The following is a 20,036-nucleotide window of genomic DNA, read 5'->3' as shown; positions in this document are numbered from 1 at the left end:
CACACAAAGGGTTTCACATTTTAAGAGTATAAACAGGAGACGCAAATGCAATTTATGTTTTTAATGATTTAGTTATGTCACAAGACTCAATATTAGGCTGTGAAGTGGTGCTATAAAGTAGAATACAGATGAAAGCGCTAACCTCATTAGCGGTAGTGTGTGAGCTGATGTAGAGCTGGCAGGATAGAGGGCCAGGATAGTGCACAGTGCACAGCATCTCCTGTCGGCTCATCAGCACCTGGATCTCCTCCCAGGATGGCACAGACCCCCGACACTTGGTCTTCTCCAGAGCCTCGCTGATGAATGACGCATAGTTATCCATCTCAGACTCAGGGTTCTGGCTCTGGATCCTGCGAAAAAAGAGTGACCGTGAGATGGGGGGGATATGTGCAATGTGTGTGGAAACCCATTTCAAATGTATAGATATTTGCCAGCAACATTTAAATGTACAATACCTAAAAAAGGGAAAACTTGTTATTGCACGTGATGTAAACAGTGATTCAAAGTCTGTAAAGCATTATGCTGTGATGATGGACTTTACGTCATCCTTTCGATTCAAATTCCAACAAGTTCTTTATTTTCCTTGGGCTGGCAATGCTCGAAAGTCAATGAGGCGAGGAATGACAAATGTTCTCACTTTAGCTCTTAGGGACTTAAAGACTCAACATCCCTCAATCCTTCAAAGAAAAGGAAAATGGCAAAGAAAACATGTTTGACTTTGGGTAACGCACGAAACAGGAAAAGGTGTTTCCGCTCCGAGTGACCTGCCACTTCCTCCCAGCGGAGTGTCCAGGAGCAGTAGGTAAGTGTGTGTGCTGTTGTTTTAAAAGAGGGGACACAAACCCAGCAGACAACACACTCTAACTGGAGCCTGACGTCTAACACACTGAGTGTGAAAGGTGTTAAATACTACCTGATGGAGTTATGAGCCCGTGTAAACAAAAGGAAACTAGGAAGGAAACAATTAAACTGCGACGGTCGTCCCAAAACACACAAAACGGAGGACAGAGAGAGGGGCGCAAGAAGGCCTCAAATATTCTGCCAGACAGAGAGGCCCTATCATTCCCTCAAATGTCTTTCTCTCTCATAAATATATGGCCACAGGGTGGGATTTGTCCTGCTGAAACATAATTAGGAATGTTCCACTGAGTCTGTGTGATCCTTCCTCTCCTGTCTTCACCCCTCTCTGCTTTTTCCTCCTTTCTCCCACCCCCCCAACCCCCTTCCTCCTCTGCTTTCTTTCTTCTGGCCTCTTCTCTCTGACAGCAGACATTCCCTGGGGGTTTCTCAGGGCACTAGGAGAGTGGTGGAGGGTTTCTGGGCCCACTTCCCAGCTCCAGCTTGAGCTTTGCCCAGCTGCAGCCTCAGCACAAATCCACAGTGTGTGAGAGAGTGCGTGAGAGCGATGGCAATACGAATCAAAACACACAAGCAGCTTTATTATGAACTGCCATTGCATGCAACTGATCCATTAGCTACAGGCTGACTCCCGTACATATAGATAGAAAACTGTAGCGGTTTGATGGTATGTCGTCAGACAGAAAATCTGAAGCAGAAGATTAGCACTGCTAATAACTTAGATTAACATGCTTGACAGAGGGCTAATTCAGATCTGTAAATCCAGCCTTTAAACACTGAATCTGTCTGGAGGAACATACTAACAATGTGAAGGCATATCACGCTACTATATCTAAACTGGTGGTTTGCAGTGCTGGCGCCTACTTTTTGTCCACCGTCTAGACCTCATGTTTTCCCTACTACTGCACACTACCAGTTAACCTTTATCTCCCAGCATTCAACCTGTTCTTCCTTATAAATCGGCAACTGACTCCTGGTATTATGTGTTATTCTTATGTGACTGCATCTTGTTGCACAACTTCCGTTCACATTTGACTTAGATCACGTCTAAGGTCAAATTCTATTCACGAGTATAAGAAAACCCTGCTTATTTACATGTTGTTTAAATTACATTACATTATATGTCAACAGAAGGATTACTGTAGTTGTTTCCTACAAATGAAAGCCAGCAAAAACAAGAACATTTTCCATCTGTAACTACAAGGAAATGATGTGAGCAACTCTATTCAGTCAGAATAATTGTACCTGAATTCAAATATATATATATATATTTATACACACATACACCCTCACTATACTTTTGTGTTGCTCACCTCTTGAGGTGGAATCGCAGGTACTTGAGCACGTTGGGCCCAGGCAGGAAGGTGCAGCTCATGCAGGTGAGAAGCTGCCAGTAGCGCAGGTGTGCTGCAGTGTATGGGGCAGGGGTGTAGCTGGTCTGCTTCACTAGCTGGCAGTAGACCTCGTCTCGGAGAGGTCGTAGGTCCAGGCAGGTCTGCAGTACACCCTGGATGATGGGAACCGGCTCCCGTGCCGACTCTAGCTGCTGCAGGCAGTTAAAGAGTTTCACAGCCTCTTCCCGTACCGAGCCGTAGCCTTTCCCGCTGTGGTCTGGAGAGAGGAAGAGGAGCAGAAGAATCGTGTATTGCTTTGATACATTTTTCTCAATTATTTTACTTCTTCAAGATATCTGAATGAGGATGATTTTGTCATTTAGACTTCAAATAGTTGCATACAGTGTCTTTTTGTTCTGGGTTGAGCCTTGGTTTGCACTTATTTTAGACAAGAAAAAGCCCTGAGTTGCATTGTGTTAAATGCTGCCTCTCAGCAATTCTACCAGAGCAGAGATAACACTTTCTTCCAATTAGCAATAAAGTCCTTGAGCAGTGTGTTCAGAAAATAGAATGCACATACAGGCTTGAGTGGTCAGTTTCAGTTGGAAAGCATAAAATAACTGTTATAGTAAAGATAACAGCTCGATAAACACTCATGGAAGTGTAGATCTGAACCTACTAGATCCAACTTCAAATTATATCAGCACTTTGTATTATGTGCAAATGATGTTTATCATTCTTATCATTTTTACCCGCAACTTCAGACACTGTTGCTATGATAATGTATGACGTGAACATGTCAACTACTTACATGTATGCTCCAGGCTGCCGTAAGGAAAGGGCAGCAGAGGAGCGTACAGGGGGCCCTGAGTGTACTTCAGGATGGGGTTGTGCTGGTAGATGTGCTCCACTACCTCTGGGTGGAACTTATTCTCCTAGTGCAAACAAGTGAAAAACAAATGTCACAATAATGTCCACACACAGAAAATAACATACGTTAATCTGCCTTTAATATGCCTGCAGCCGACCTGGAAGCATGTCAGTGAATGGGTGATTGAGTATGTGTGTTTGTCTGTGAGAGGTGACCAGGGTCGATTTGACCAGGGTCACAATTCAGCTCTGGCAACTTTCAAAGCAGCAAGAAGGTCAAGTGATGACCCAGCAAACCACACTAGCATGACTGAAAGGTTATATTTTATCGACTGGTGTCAATGGGTTTAGTGTGCGTGTGTTTGTCTCTTCCCCTGCCTATGTGGATAGATGCCTTCCAGCAGCACAGATGGCTCCCATGCTACTGCCCTCTAGCACCTGTTGCTCATTAGTAACTTTGCCACTGCTCTCTCCTGCCTCTGCAACCCCCTCAAACCAGCCACTGTTTCTCTCTGGCTACAAGACAAGCCCGCTTTCCCCCCTCCTTAGTGGGGCAAAGTTGACGCATTCTTCAACGGTGTTTGGTGCCCACTAGTGCAAATGCTGGAATAAGATGCTGCTGTGTGGATCACATACATAAGGTCAGAGCATCCCAGATGAAATTCATACACTGTACATGCACCGTTGTTGTTTCCCTGACATATGCAGCAGTTGGACATTTTAGAAAATGCATATATTGTCTTTATTGCCAAAAGCTATGAAGGGATTGAAAGCAGTCTCAAGTCTGCAAAGTAGATATGAAGCTGTAGCCTTACTTAGCATAACACTAGCACTAAGACTGGTAATGGGGAAGTGAATACCTGGAGTCTCTGACTGTCGCTTGGCCAGCTTTTCAATAAATAGTTTGACACATAACCTTACATTTGAGTTGAAGTTTCCATTATTTTGTAAAGAATGGACCAAAACAACATGTTAATAAGTGAGCTTTCGAGGGGCTGCTGTGGCAGTTTTGAATATGGGCAGAGCCAGACTATCTGTTTATCTTTCTGCTGCTGGCGATAGTTTTATAATGAAAAATGAACTTTCTTCTCTCAGCATACAGCGCAAATAAGCAAATTTCCTTCAAATTATAATTCTTGTGTATTACAAGTGGGTACCGTTTCTCAGATTTGTCCATCATTTTTTGCAGTTATGGTAACACTGTGCTTAGCAAAGTAATTGCTAAAATCTGGTGATACAGCAACATTGCTCTAATTACAATGAGGTCCGTGTTAGCAAGACACACAAGCAGTCAGATTATAAAACAGGTTGTAAAAACACCAGGAGTTAAAATAGATTATCTAAACGACTATTCGGAGGTCAAACCAAAACTGTTACTAATAATCCTTCAGTGCACAGGAAAACTATGTGGTGACACAACTAAATTATACTTGGTCAGAGTTGTGCTAGGATGTATATGTGTTAACTGTGATGGATATTTACAGTCAAGGTCATACCTTAACACTATATCTGTCCTTTAAATGGTATGTGTTGAACATTTTTAGAGCAGGTCAGCCATCTAATCTAGTCTTCTCTCCTTTTTTCTCTATGGCCTCTGGCTGTAGGTCCAAGGCCACCCTGCTTCCCCTTGTGTCTGTGGCAGGAACATAAATATATGCTTTAAAGATAAGCTACTATCCTGTTCACACAAAGCCTTTTTTGTTCATTCGTTCTTTGATTTTGCAGTCCTCATCACACAATCGCACGTGGAAAATACCTCACCTCTATGAGAAAGTGGGCCTACTTGTAAAAGTGAGAAAAAGAGAAAGCAGCAGACTGGGACAGGGAAAATGTGAGAGAGAAGAATGAAGAAGAGACTTCAGGGAGGGACATGTGAAACAATGAAGGAGCTCTTTAAAAGCAGGCCCCCTCTACTTCTCCAAAATGTAAGCTTGGCCCCGCCGGACGAAGCAGACAGGGGCAGACGGAGGCAAGCAGATTAACCACTCTCTTTGAGATTAGAGACTCTCGTTGGGAGATTACGGAGACAGGAGGCCAGGCAAAGGACTGCTTATCTGGCCCTGCTGCTTCATGCTGAGCCCCCCTCCACCTCTTTTGCTCAAACTGCCCCTCTCTTTAACTCAGGGGCAGACTGATGCAAGAACAGTCATCTGTCAATGAGATTCCAGCATGCTGTGTATTTTAGCAGTCTGAAAATATGTTAATGCACCCTCATTCCACATGAAAAAGTGAAGCAAATGCATCCTTAAAAATCCCACTGGTCTACTGGCATTCAGTAACTGAAAATGTATTTATCTTAACACAACCCCTCTGCCTCAGGTATTTATAGTATGTATTGTCCATGTGTGCAGGAATAGGATGAGATCAGTCAAAATGTTGAAGCAAGCAGAGGAAACTTTGGACTTTTGGCGCAATGAGGCCATGTGGAATCCATGGTAACAGGGGAGAGGGGGGAAGAGAGGTGTGTGTGTGTGTGTGTGTGTGTGTGTGTGTGTGTGTGTGTGTGTGTGTGTGTCCTACCTCGATGTCTCGAATCAGGAGCTGTGTTGGTGTTTCCACAGGTGCTTTGGTATCAATGATTTTCTGGATGGCACACGCCCAGTGCACGGCCTCGTTGAAGTGCTTGGTGTACAGCCTGTAGCAGTGCTTCCGCCCATATACTGTGATGCTCCAGTGGCCTGGAAGAAACACACAAAAAAGCATTTTAAATAATGGTACTGTGGCCGGGTGATAACGCAATATAATAATTGATCAGCTTCCAATAGAATTGTATCTTGATGAAATCATATATTGAAATATCGTGATAAACATTTTTGTCATAGAAATTGGTAAAACTCATACTAAATCACATTTCTTTGAAAAGCTGATGTGTAATATCTTAGGGGAATATCATTTGATCACACTTAACATTAACAAACAGTTCAATAGTTAAACAAACTGCTTAAATTGAAATATTTGTTTATATTTGTTCACTTAAACTTTTGATTTATTAAGTATTTACCTAACACAAGACCTAACAATAATAGGCTTTACCATGTAGTTATTTCATATGGAATTTGTTTTTTTTTACTATTCTATATAGCGAAATATATAGAGATGTGAAATTAGGTAGAACATTTTGGCCATATCGCCCTGACCTGGCACTGGAAATTCAAACTACACCTCATTGAATGTGTAATTCAAGTAAAGGAAAGTTAAATGTTCTCTGCATGGGACACCTCACGTATCTGCCGTGATTCACTTTCCATGACTTCCTCTCTCGGTTTTACTGAGGATCAAAGGTCAGCCTGAGAGAAACATCAGTCAACGCCAAGACCAAACAACATCATTTATTCTACAGATGAGAGGAGAGGGTGAGTTTCCTCCTTAAAGAGAGGAAGTATTAGACATACCCCAGTCAGTCTGGCCTGATCTGCAGCCCCACGGCTGTTATCAGCCTTTCCTGCTACGTGACTTGGCAACACGTCCTTCTTTGTCTAGGTTCTTGGTTAAGCACAAACCCAAAAATAAAAAGTTTAACCACCAAAATGATTACATGGTGGTATTGAAATTGTTTGTTGCCCTTACAATACCTCTGCTGTTCAGTATCAGGGAAGCCAAAGATGGAACCTTTAAAAGGGAACTAATATTTCATTGTGACAACCAGAAAATACACAGAGGAAGTACAGTAAATATGTCATGCTTTCTCAGTGGCTTAGAGGGAACATAAAGTCATTCAGTAGTGAAAACACTAAATAGAGCTTGTGACAAAGCCACTATTGAAAGAGTACTTCTGTCTGGAAAAGTCCCCTGGCATATTGAGTTAGTAAGAACTATGTTTGAGCTTAGGTTTATACAATGGGTTAAAAATCTTAGGTGGTTTGGGAAAGTAAGCAGGACATAATCCGCACTAACTTGGAAGAAGGCGACATACAGAGACTAGAAAAAGGACAAGTCATCCCTCTGTCTCCTCTTTGTTGCTTTCATCCTAGAAAAGGAAGGGAGAGTTCCCCGTTGATTACTCAGAAGTGAGTTTTGTAGACAAACCTTATGCCACAGCTGGGGCTTCCCAAACGTACTCAGAATAACAGCACTTATGGGAAAGGGGACCGCAAGACATCACTTTAAACCCTGACAATTTTTTTTTTACCAAATATGTGTTGGTCACTACAACGAGGAGGGGAATTACCAAAGGTCTTATTAGCCTCTACTCTAGAATACATGGGAGTCAGCTGTGCATCAGTCATCCATGTGCCCCTCACCTGTTTCCTTGTATGTCTTCTTGTCTGGCCAGATGACGGAGCAGAGGTTGGTGAGGACCAGCGTGCCCAGTCTGCGGGCTCCTTTCTCTTGTCCGCTGTAGTAGTCCAGGGAGTCCTGGCTCAGCACAAACCAGTACCGGCGCTGCTTGATCCAGTTGCCTCGCACCTCCCGTGACAGCCACCCTTGAAAAAAGAAACAAACCTGTATCATTTGAGAGTCAACTTCAAAATGAAGGGACACAGTGGCTTACATGCTAGCAGAACAGCAATGATTAATTAATTAATCCATCAGCCAAATAACAGAAAATGTTACTTTTTTGAAAATAGATCAATGGTTTAAGTTGTTTTTATTTTTAGAACAAAAATGTTGTGGCTCAATTGTCAAAGCTGTTGGGCCATGTACTTTGGCGTTGTCCCCCAAGCTGAAGATCCGGATTCAATCACTGCTCAGGATCATTTTCAGCATGTCATCTGCACCAGTTTCAACTCTTTCTCTAAAATAAAAGGCACTTGCCAACAAAAATCTTTAAAGAAATAAACAAGTCAGATATTTTATAGTTCAAAATTCTCTAATATCAGAGTCGGCTGCCGTTTCTTCTATTCTTTTATAGTAAACTAAATACATGTGGGTTTTGTACATTTACACATTGGAATTTGTGATGGACATAACTGTAAAATCAAGTAAATAATTGGTGGATTAATCAACTTTATTGCAGCTCTACATCAGCAGCCTAGATCATTTGGGCTGGATATAGTTGAACATGTTTTAATACTCATGACAAGTATCCCTAACCCAGTTATGGATTTAATGACACAATAAATACTTTTCCCAAAAAGATTCATATAATATACAATATATCCTTATTTCAGTTAACACAATTCAGCAAATATAAATTTGATTTCCTCTACTTCATCATAGTCAGAGAAATGATGTGAACACCAGGACAGGCCTTTCTCCGAAAGGTCTGGGCGGTAGGTGGGCTACTCATATAGCTACTAAACCAGCACAGCCGCACCATGTCTTCACTAAGAATAATCCCCAAGGCATGTAATTGTCCATAAAGTTTGAAGCAGTCTGTATGAGACTGCCTTGTTGGGGTAAAGAGAAAGAGTGAGATTAAGATGTACTGGAACAGAGTGACAGAGAGAGTACAGCAGACATAACTTCATCTCATATGCATGCCCAATGGTCTTGCCAGGCCTGGCTCTACTTTGCTAGACTGTTGTGTTCCCAAAGTGCTGAAGGGTTGGAAAGACGGGATCCACTGTTCTACAGCAGTGAACTCTTTCTGCCCCCTCATCGGTGGGTACAAATTGTTCCTAATAAATATTTTATCTCCGAGTAACTAAATAAACTAGTTTGGCAGAGCTCTGTCCAGATGCCGCCCGTGGAGAATTGACAGAGGTAGGATTGTAGAGTCCTGGTAGGGGGTCAAAGTTCATCCAGAGGGCTGATGGAGAGCCTGGCAAAGGGAGGAGGCAGGCCACCTAGACCGATCATAGGCAGGGTGGGTCTCTATGCGGGGGCCGAACACTGCTTATGCTGGCAGTTTGCCACTTGTGGGCTGGCTGTGCACATGTGTTCATATGGCTTGTGCATGCATATTTAAGAGAGGTTTTAAAGGAACAATTAGGCAATGTACCTTTAGCTTCCTTCCCTGTGAAAACTGCAATGACGCCACGCCAGCATCACAGCTTCCTCTGTGGTTAGCAAGCTGCGTGCCACCTGTCAGACAGCGCTCACTCTGCCTGTTCCTTTCTTCCCTCTACTCTCAATTACTATTTACTTTCATCTTCACCGTTTCTCTTCTATCCCCGTTCTTTATCCTTGCCTCAAAGTGGTTTTCCCAGGCAGGCTGGTATTTTTTACTGCTACTCAAAAATAAAAATAAAAAGGGAGGAGGGGGGCAAAGGCTCAGCCTGTCAGGCTATGTTTCCCGTTTAAGAATGCTTCTATATGATATAAGTAGAAGGTCTGAACCCACCATAAACCCACCCAATATAGCCTAAAGCAGAAACCCTGGAGGTACTTAACACCACATCAGAGAGGCACAGCATCTAAATCCAATGTGAAACGGATAAATAAAAAGCCTGCTGACAGACTGGATGTGCAGCGGGGAGACAGACAAGCTGACGAGGGGAGAGACATGGAGAGAAGGGCATGCCTGCTACTTTGATGCCTCAGTCCAGACACGGGACGTCCCACAGATGCTGCTCTTTTGGAAACTTTAAACAGGGCGATAAGAACCAGAAAAACAGGAGGGAGACAGAAAGAGGGATACAGAGGAGCAAAGTCCCCTGTACACCCCTCCCCTGGTCTCCCATCTGGATCCAATCTCTGTGGCCTGCTAATGTTTCCCCTGGGGGCCACGGCTCGCCCTTAATTTGTTTCATTTGTGACCCCTGACCCCAAATGCCCTGCCCCCTTCAGACCCAGATTGTTCAAACAATCTCTCTCTGTGCATTTCCATTGCTCTACTGCAAACCTCCTATCTTTAGTACTGAACGTTTTTTCCATGATTGTTTAAATGACATTATAAAATTAACCATACAAATAAATAAAAAAACACCTCACTTCAAAGTGAAATTATTTTCATTTCTTTCATTCACAAATCTGCGGGCAAATATGCAAACAATGTCTAAAATCATACAGACAGAAATAAGTATTGTATGGCTGTTTCACTTTAAAAATAAGACATTGCATTTTAAATATTTAAATCACAAAATCAGACATAAACTTTACTTTGATGACCAAAAAACTCATAACTAAATTGGATCAGACTGACCATGACAAGTTCTGCATCATTTTAGGAGCAGTTTATTTTAACCGGGTCAACAAGGGTATATCAATAAACCACCGTCTCTCTGTCACCACTCAATAGCCATTACAATGCGCCCTCCCATCACAAATCTGCATCGGCAATGTTTGTGTCCCATTTTACATACGGTGCAATATCAACCCCATGTAGCCTAAGGACGTCCTGCTGAAAAAAAGTAAACACACTGAACATGGCCTTAATGGAGAAACTGTTGAAAACATATCCTTCTGCAGCACACACTGATAAATGAGAAGGATTATCTCTCGCCCTGAGGTGTTGTGGTGACTGTAAGAGTGTGATCGGATAGAGGATGAGGGCAAGGTCAAAACTCAAATCAAAGAGACAGTGCCCTAGGAAAGTAGACGTTCTGTGTTTTGAAAGAAAACTTTTCTCCTCAAATAGTACGACCAGACATAGAGGGGAGAGCAGTGAGGGAGGGGCACTAGCCAAGGGTGCATAGTAACCGTTGTCAGAATTAGGCCATCTGACTGCCGACATTCTAAAACAGGACGTCATTTATCCAAGTGCTGGCATTTACTCTCTGAGTGTAGCAGGGCAAGAAAATAAATAAAAATAAATAAAAGCACACAAATATCCTATGAGATCATTCCTCAAAAACATCAGACACCCAAGCCGGTGCTCCTGTTGCCAGGAGCGATCCTTGCGTGATAACAGAGCAGGCGGGGGGGAGAGTAGGAGCAGCTGTGCCACAAGTGGCTGTGACATTACTTATCAGGAGATAATTAGGGTACTGAAATATATACTCAACTTACTGAGAACAGCATGATCCTACCCAATTTAATAACTGAAGTGAAAATAGAAAATAAATGCCAATCTCAATTTCCAATGGGATGTTTTGCATATCCAAAATATTCAATTTAGATAGAAAGGTAGATAGATACTTTATTGATCCCAATTTGGGAAATTCTTCGTCACAGAAGCAAAAGTGTGTTTGGACATTAAAGTACAATACTTTATAGTGAATGTTTACCATGTTTGCTTCAAAAAGTAATTGCCAATCAAACAGAGAACATAGCAGGTATTTGCATTCAGTTTAAGGAAGTTCAGTAAGGCTGTTTTCATGTGACTTACCTTTGACCAGCAGCTCGGGATCTTCCTCCAGGCCCATCTTATTCTTCTCGATGATCAGGCTCTTCATCTCTTCAGTCCCTTCTGAGACAGTGTGCCTGGGTAGAGGAGCAGAGGAGAATGTAAATAACTTTGGTTCTCTCTCAACTCAAAGTCTTCCCCTGACTACTCCCTCCCATTGGATAGCTAATTAGCCTGCCGAAACACAGTTGGCTGTGAACCCTCACCCCCCTCCCCCATATGACACTGTGCCAACTACAAGCTTCTATGATACTCTTAGGTGGGGGTCACACACATAGGGGACTGGAAGAAGTGCCATGAATATCTGTCCTCCAGCGTTCTCCGAGTTTCCCTCCCTAGCAGCACGCAAGCTCACAAACACACACTGACAAATACCACGCCACTGTGGACAGCTCGTCTCTCTTTTAACACTTTGGCCACCGCGCCGACTGAAAATAAACGTGACAGAGCGACGCCGGCCTGACTCGCAGTCAGCCAGCTCACTCCGGTCAGACAAAGGCAGAAGGTTCAAGAGGTCACAGCCTCAGATAGTTCAAACCAGAACCATCAAAAACATCTGTACATCCAATTATTTATTTTCCTTTTGATTTTATTTCAATATTTTCTAGCATTCGTTGTTATTTAAGGGTGGGATTTTCTGTTTTGTATATAGTTTTTTCAGGGGGGGGGTTTGGTGATGAAGTTTGTTAAAATTGAACATCATTAAAAAAGATAAGAAAATAAAAACCACATCTGTAAATCTGTTGACGCCTCAGAAAGTGATGTGCCGCTTCCTGAACATAAAAGGAAGGTTTAACATCTGGTCAGGCAATATTGTGGAAAATTCAGACCTTGTTATCTCATGCCAAGGCCCATTTCAGTCCATTGGATTGTTTGTAGGTTTTATTTTCTGCTTATTTATCTATTAATTACTTGTTTATTTGTTTTATTTCCTTGACCTAACTATCATGTGAGGCACGGCATGTCAAACCCCTCCTTTCTTCCTGTCCCCCTGCTGGAGTCATTGCTTTCAGGAAATGAATGGAGGGAAATCTGGCCTCCTGTTACCTTCTCCTTTGCCAGCTGATTTACGTCCTCATTGATCTGATAATTCCGGAAGGTTGCTCCTCACGGAAGTCAGCAAATCAATGAGTCTGAATATAGCCTTATCTGCTTTGACTCAGCTTACATGACTCCAAAGGCCATTTCCTTTCCTTTAGTGTGCGCTGACCTATTCCTGTCTGTACCATGCTTTATCATGTTGACCTCTGTGACATTATCCTCAAATATTGCCTAATATTAGGATTGTATTGCAAATATAACTTTAAACACTAAATGTTTGCATTAAGATTAGTTGTAATTTCTAAACTGTATCAGGTGCATGTATCATGTATGACTACATGCTTTTTGATGACAGACTGAGACAGTTTACCTGCTTGACAATACTGATTTGCTGCAAAACAATGAATGAATTATGATGAACAGACTGAAAACGTAATCTTATTAGATAAAAGCGATGTTGACAAAAAGTAATAAAAGGGTATTTATCGCATTTCACATAATCATAATACTTTTTAAGCCGCAATCAGATTGTAATACCTGTGCCTAATTATTATGCTTAAATACATACAATTTATTAAATGTATTATCTGTTATAGATCTTAACAGACTGGCACCAGTCTCTAATTTAAGCTAATATTCAGACATAGTGAAACTCTATACTCGGAGCCAGTTTTCCTACATGTGAATGTGAAGTGGTTCAGGACATCACTGGAGAGCAGAAGTGAGAAGGAGAGAGTCAAGAGAATCCGGTCACATTATTCTTAGTCAGTCTGTATAACGTCTGCCACAGCAGCCTTCAGGGAACTCAGACAGCCTCTGCATCTATAGGCATTAAAATTCAAACAGAAATGTAACGACGTATCTTATTTGAGGTTGTTAACAACCCCTGCTACATAACAGAGACATGCACGCAGACAGAGATAGTTTATGTATGAAAAATGAGAGAGGAATAATATATATAGAAAAGCTACGGCTCGACTGAAGAATATAGGCTGCTGTGGTGTTTATGATCTTTACATTAGAACCGTCTGTGATGGGCATGCATTCCAAAATGTTGAGTGATAAAAAATAATCCTTACACTCGAAATCTGAATTTACTATACACCAATATGAACCTCAAAACAACTGGTGTAACCTACTGCAGGATTTGAAAAGGCAGTCCTAAAGACACTACTCTAAATGTTATGGTTTATTAAAACATTATGTGGTACACATGGTCATAAATCTTGGAGCAATATCCTTGGAGATTAAAATTAACCTTGGCTGTCATGTGTGAAGATTTCGAAGAAACGTTGGCCTTTGACACAGCTAAAAACAGACTTAAAATCCTTTTTTTTTACACTGAAATACTTGTTAGCGCAACGTCATTACTTATTTTAAGCCTTGTAAATAACCATTAAATCCCAGGTTTTGACCTTTAGCTGCACAAACTAGCCTGACCTTCAATTTAGACACTGCCCTAGCAGAGTCAGTTTGAGGATTGTGCTTTGGATCTCCACAGCTGTCCAGCAGCCCTAAACCTCCCCACCTCCATCAACCCATACTATACCACAATGCTACCACCCCCACATTCCCAGAAACCCCAGCAAAAGCCGTGACGGTGGGGCCTTTAGTGGGTAACTTCCTGTGGAGTGCAGGAAACAATTTGACATGGGGATTAGACAGCACGGAGAATACAGTGGACAGCTACACACAGACATCACCTCTCTTTCTTCTGCAGACGCAAAGCATCTTTTGAATGATTAAGCTTGGTATCTGTCAAAAATCAGGGTATTTGTTTTGCTCTGTGTTTTGAGTCTTGTTGAGATCAATGCATTATACAGCTTATACTTTTAGAAAAACAGAAAAGTTAATTTGCTTCCAAAGGAAAATATGCAGCATAGGGAACAAAACACCTTCCAGATTATTTGTTTATGAAAGTGAAAACATCTTCAGATCAGATCTCATAGGTCAGCACGTAAACAGTGAGCAATGTGAAAGTCATGAAAAAGTAAAAAGTAATTTCCTATATGTACTAACCATAGATCTGATTCTATAATAAATCTAAAGCACATATGTTCATCCTGTTGAGTTTAAATATCCTGTTGCCTCGTGAGAAGTGAGAAACTGTATGGTGTGAAGCTAATAAGTCACTCGGATACATGGCCGACGATGAACATTTCTTCAATATTTATCTACTACAAGTACTAGTTTGTGTGTGCCCTTTCTCAATTTCAAATCTCTTTATACCCAATCCACACAGTAATAATATAGAGTTCAGATGTGAGACGAACTACAGACAAGTGGTAAACTTGTTGGAAAAAAAGGGCAATATAGCAAAGGTGTAAGTGTAAAACATTTATAAATAGGACGGAACAATCAGCTGCGAGTGTTCCTTTTTTTTTTTTCTAACTTGCAAAACCAAATTACTTCTTATTGTCATGAATGATGAAGGTCAACAACCAACACCTCATCACATTAATCAATGACCTGAACTTTATTTTTTAAAACTATGCAGTTGGGTGGAGATTTACATGATGTCACCAAATTCCACATACTTTGAAAGAGCTTTATAAGATAAAGGTGTAGGTTGTCCCATCCTAACATGTGCCACAAAGTGAACAAGAGACTCAGGGAGCTGTCAATCACTGACACTCTGTACACACCCTCTCAGTTCTGAAAGAGCGTGGTGGAGAGGTTAATAGTGTGGTTGTTTCCAATTCATTCTGATGCCAATGTATTCAAAGTTGCCATTATAGCTACATCAGTCCAACCTGCAATAGCGAGCATTTTTAATGTTGATTAATACATAGATTTATTTTCCAATAAATCAATTATTGTTTGGCCTATATTGGTTAGGGAGCATTACAATGCCCAAAGCAGACCGGGTGGTATGTTACTATATGTTAACACAGCAAAGTTTGACTCGAATCTACAGTTTATGGACTGACACCAATAGTTCTTACGGAAATAAGGTCATAGCATATGCGGTGCAGCCCTCATGGTGACAGTGACACACTTAAGAGTATAAGCAGAACAATGAGTTGATTAGTTTGTGAGAGTCGGTCTGATGGAGGCTGCTGGAGCGATGAGTAATTGATTTCATTCCAGAGTCTAATCAAAATGCCGAGACGCTAATTAAAGTTAGAAAAGTAGTGTCCTTGCTGTCGGGCTTGAGTGACCGTAGTGGAAACAGTGGAGACATGTTCCAGCATACAAAGCGGGTCCTTGTGACCACGAGAACATGCACATTTACAAAAAACGACCTTTGTGCGGATGCGTCACAGAAATTCTTGGAGATTTATGTGATGGATGAAAGGTCTGGATGGGTCCAAAAAGGCATTCAAAGAAATGACCTCAAACCAGCTGCCTTTTTTTGATGTCCAATTCCATATAACTATACACAAATTACAGCCATATATCAAGTTACATGTTTATGAGACATCTGAACGAGCACCAAGGACAAATACCACTATCTAAGACGACCTTCATTAAAATATAGTGGATCATACTGCAGCAATAGATAATCAGTTTTTCTTTTTAGAGACCATTCCTCTCTCTCAAGTCTTTATCCCCTCCCCCACATTACTTGGCCTGGCTTCATGGGCCTCTGGCTGAAGTTGGGCTGGTGGGAAAATGGGAATGTGGTGATTAAGACTGGGCCTATATGACCTTCCAGCTAAAAATACGCTGTTTACTCAAGACCACTGCCAAGAAACTCTGGACTAGGGAGAGGGGAGAGGAAAAAAAGTCATGTTTTGAGAAAGGAGGAGGATGAGGGGGTCGGTGCATGTGTGTGACAGGAAGTCCAGTTTGTTACTAGGCAAGGCAAGGCAAGTTTATTCATATAGCACTTTTCAACACAAGGAGTGTGTTTATCAGCAATAACTTTTATGATTGAAAGAAAAGTGACTTTAGTTTGAAGAAAGTTACTCGAATGCTGTGGTTTTATTAAATGTGCCAACTGCTAGGACTGTCTTAGGGAAGACAGCTTTTAGATGCGCAGCGCCTCTGTCTTGGAATAGTCTGCAAATTAAATGGAAACTGAACAATCTGGTGCCACTAAATGTTTTTAAAGCTCGGTTGGATGCTAGTCAATCGGAAGCTATTGGTACCTGTTTATGTAGATAATTATGTAAATGATGCTGTATGATGTCCTTTTGTTGTTCTATTTATGTTTTTATGTGGAACTACTTGAGCAGGTCTCCCTTGAAAAAGAGATCAATGATCTCAATGGGATTTATCTGTATAAATAAAGGTTTGAAATTAAATGAAATTAAATGAAATGACTCACTGTGAGACTTATTAAGGTGGATAAAAACAATCAAAATGCTCTGATGTTTTAAACTGGGCCGCTTTGTGATGATTGCATAGTTGACAGACACTCAAAAACTTCAACACCAGAGACCCACTACTAAGCTTTTCATATACACCCAAATATTTCATGCCTACACTCTCGGATTTCACACACAACCATAAAATTAATACATTCTGATACACTGGCCTCTTTCATCCATTGTAGCCCACACTAAAAATACAACTGTCAATTGTTGACTAAGCAGAAAGGGGGCTAATGAGAAAGCAAATGGACAAATGGGAAGAAGGAAGATTGTCCTCAAGTGTCCACTTTACTTCTGGTTCATTTTGTACTCTGTACTCAGTCCCAGCTTTGAGAAGGAATTTGAGAGTCAGGAAAGTGGGGATGAGAAAATAGTGATGATGTAAGAGAGACTTGAGTGTGGGCACAGCAGGAGGGAGCAAGCTGACTGAGGCCCCGTCCACACGGACACGAAAACTAAACGAAGTCAATATCAAAAAAGTCTTCCGTCCGCACGGAATCGGCTCAAGAAACGTGTCCGTCCACACGAGACCGCTCGACCCGCTGGAGACACTGTAGTACATATGCCGGGCCTGTAAGTGGCGCTGTACTTCCGCCACAAAATACACCAAAAGCAGCGAATAAGACCCCCCGAGCATGGTTGCCCTTCTGGTTATTCTCCGTGGTGGATTTAGCAACATGTAGTTCATGTAGTTCTCCATGTCCACTTGTTGCTGATGGTTGTGGTAGAGGAGCTGTAGATTCTGCACTAACATCTGTAGCATGGTCAGTAGCACCTGGAGCACGAACGCAACCCTGTGACCCGCCATTGTTGTTGTTGTTGTTGTTGGCGAAACGCATCAGCAATGACGCGGGGCTGAGCAGGAGAGGTGGGGCTATGATCGTATAGGGCGTACACAGGGAGCCACAAGCGTTTCGTCCCCAGACCTACCCACTTTGGGAGCCGTTATCAAAGTGTATCGTTTGAGGGCTCCGTTTCGGCCTCGTGTGGACGAACCGTCTATACCAGGGCTCACAATTAACGATGTCCCGATGTCCCGGGGACCATAACAATTCCTACTGGGACACAAATCAATTTTGTCTGGGACTATTTCGGGACAGTGAAAAAAAAATTAAAAGTAAACTTCAAAATGGGTGTTATTTGCAAAGTCATTGGGCTGTCAAATCATAGAATGCATTCTACGTCATCCACTCTGCTGCTGACTGCTGCTAGACTCGCGCCAATGCAACGGTCACGACAGTTAAAAAAAGTAGAAAGAAATGCTGAGGTGGTTGAATAAACAGCCCCCTGATGCAAGCCCCAATTCTGCCGACTCCCGAAACGAAAACATCCCAAGTCCTGGTCATGATGCATCGTCTTCCACTGTGGTAAGTTAGTTGTCTTAAGTGTCAATGTTATCTAGCGCTAACTAACGCTAGCAACTGAAGTGTGCCTTACAATGCATACAAACGTCCTAAAATGCGGTGTCATGTTCTTCTGAAGTTTGTGAAAATGATGTGAAATACAGTTGATCAGAATAAGAGGTGTAGCCGATCATTTTTGTATTTTCTTTGTCAGCCAGTCAGTGACCAGGCTAAAAATCTTTAGCTGCAAAAACGTAAGGCATTTAGCTAATCATTTAGCTTTTCATCTTTTTTTAGTGTTTTAGTTTTTTTGGGTCAAGAACGTCAGTCAGATTGGGTGACGATTAGAAAGGGGGTCGCAAGGTAATTTTAGTTTGTCAAGAATCAACTCTGGTATGAGAATAATGTGTCATGTTAAGAGAGAGTAATGTTCCAGTTGTTTTTGTGCCTGGGGGGAGGGGGGGGGGGGTAAATGAGTGAGAGCAAGATGATTGACATTCATGAATGAAGATAGAAGATCAATTTATATTCCTATAGTACTACTGACTTGTGAGGATAACTTGTAATTAGAACTGAAAACAGATACATTTATTAAACTATATTATGGAACTTCTGTTTTTTTATTATCATTCATACCACTTTTATTGCCAGATGGAGGGTTCCGATCATAAAACACAGAGACCATACAGCCATATTGAATTGAAAAATACAAATCAGAATTCTTCTATGTTGACATGACAATGATAAATTAGTCTGGATATTGAGAAACAATAGAAAAACATGTCTTAAAACAACTCTCTTCCCTTCTACTCTAGGAGAGGCAACAGATCAGACTAATATTCATATGTTTAAAAGAACAAGTATTTTAAACTTACATGGTGGACCAGAGTCTATGGTGTGATGATTAAGTGACAAAAAAGTATCAAATTATATGTATTCTGCATAATTGGGTGGGCGACGATACAAATTTAAATTTGGGACACTGCTGGTTATATCCGGGACAATATAAAGTAGAATTCGGGACGGTTGTGAGACACTGAGGAAAAAAGTTAATTTCGAGCCCTGGTCTATACGATAAAGAACTGTAGCGGATACAACCCATTACGTCTCCGTGTGGAGTGGACGGGGCCTGAGAGACAGACGGAGGAGACCCCATGCTGCATGCCTGCACACATTTGTCTATCACCCACACACTCAATATGCTGCCTGCAACTACGAGCGGTCAGCGCAAACACACAACAAATCTATAATAGGACTACTGACATATAGGCCAAACTGATGTTAACATTGGAAAAACGTTGATGCAGCTTCTCCGCTGTTATAAATCAGTCACTTAAAGAGCTAATAATTCACTGTGTTGTGGTATGATTGATATAACATTGAATTGTTCATACTTGATGTTGGAATTTCTCGATTGACAGATGAGACAATGTATACCTCGAGAACCATTTTGGGTTACTTATTAAACATATGAGTCTCTTGCAACTAAAATGCAGTGCGAAGTCAGTTATCACAGATTTAAAAAATAAATGTTCTCCAACAAATCACAAAAAAAAAATGTAGATACCTGTTAATAATACCTAAGATAATGAACTATACAATATATATTAAAGATCATCCAAAATATTCCACCCTCTTTCTCATGTCTCATTGATTGTTCTGTGTCCCATCAGCAAGAGTATGTTATTCTTATGAGTAAAACCGGATTGAATGACTGATCATGAATAGAGCTGACTGTGTAGTATGTGCCCTGCAGCTATGTTTGGGTAACACAAATCCTTATAATTCAAAGTGCATAACGAAAACAAAGCATTGTATTTTCTTGGTTGAGCATGACTAAGAATGTATGTTCACAAACAATTTAAAACAAAACACATTAAAATAATACTCCCATTATTTATGGAGAACCCCGGATTGGCACACACTGTTTTAACAAATTGGTTTAGTTATCTCCCTCCCAAACCACTCTGGCCGGCACCATGATGAATAATCTGAGCATTACCATATTAACCTCAATCTACTAGGATAACAATTATTCCTGTAATTCATCACCATCACATCTGGGTCGTTATTCAAATCAAAAATTGAGATAAATGTCTCC

General features: G+C 41.4%; 1 protein-coding gene across 1 annotated transcript in view; it reads right to left on the bottom strand.

Annotated features, from left to right (window-relative positions):
• The window catches only part of plekhh3 (pleckstrin homology, MyTH4 and FERM domain containing H3), a 33,588-nt gene that overhangs the window by 5,969 nt on the left and 7,583 nt on the right, over positions 1 to 20,036 (bottom strand). Inside the window, exons 3-8 of the mRNA XM_034220259.1 lie at positions 11,215 to 11,309; positions 7,304 to 7,486; positions 5,583 to 5,740; positions 3,004 to 3,127; positions 2,172 to 2,469; positions 143 to 350 (exon numbers count right to left, since the gene is read on the bottom strand). Coding sequence (XP_034076150.1) covers positions 143 to 350; positions 2,172 to 2,469; positions 3,004 to 3,127; positions 5,583 to 5,740; positions 7,304 to 7,486; positions 11,215 to 11,309 — 1,066 coding nt within the window. The remainder of the gene's footprint in view (positions 1 to 142; positions 351 to 2,171; positions 2,470 to 3,003; positions 3,128 to 5,582; positions 5,741 to 7,303; positions 7,487 to 11,214; positions 11,310 to 20,036) is intronic.

Source organism: Gymnodraco acuticeps, unplaced genomic scaffold (genome assembly GCF_902827175.1).
Source record: "Gymnodraco acuticeps unplaced genomic scaffold, fGymAcu1.1, whole genome shotgun sequence".
Lineage (NCBI taxonomy): Eukaryota > Metazoa > Chordata > Actinopteri > Perciformes > Bathydraconidae > Gymnodraco > Gymnodraco acuticeps.
This window is presented reverse-complemented; position numbering and strand designations above follow the sequence as displayed.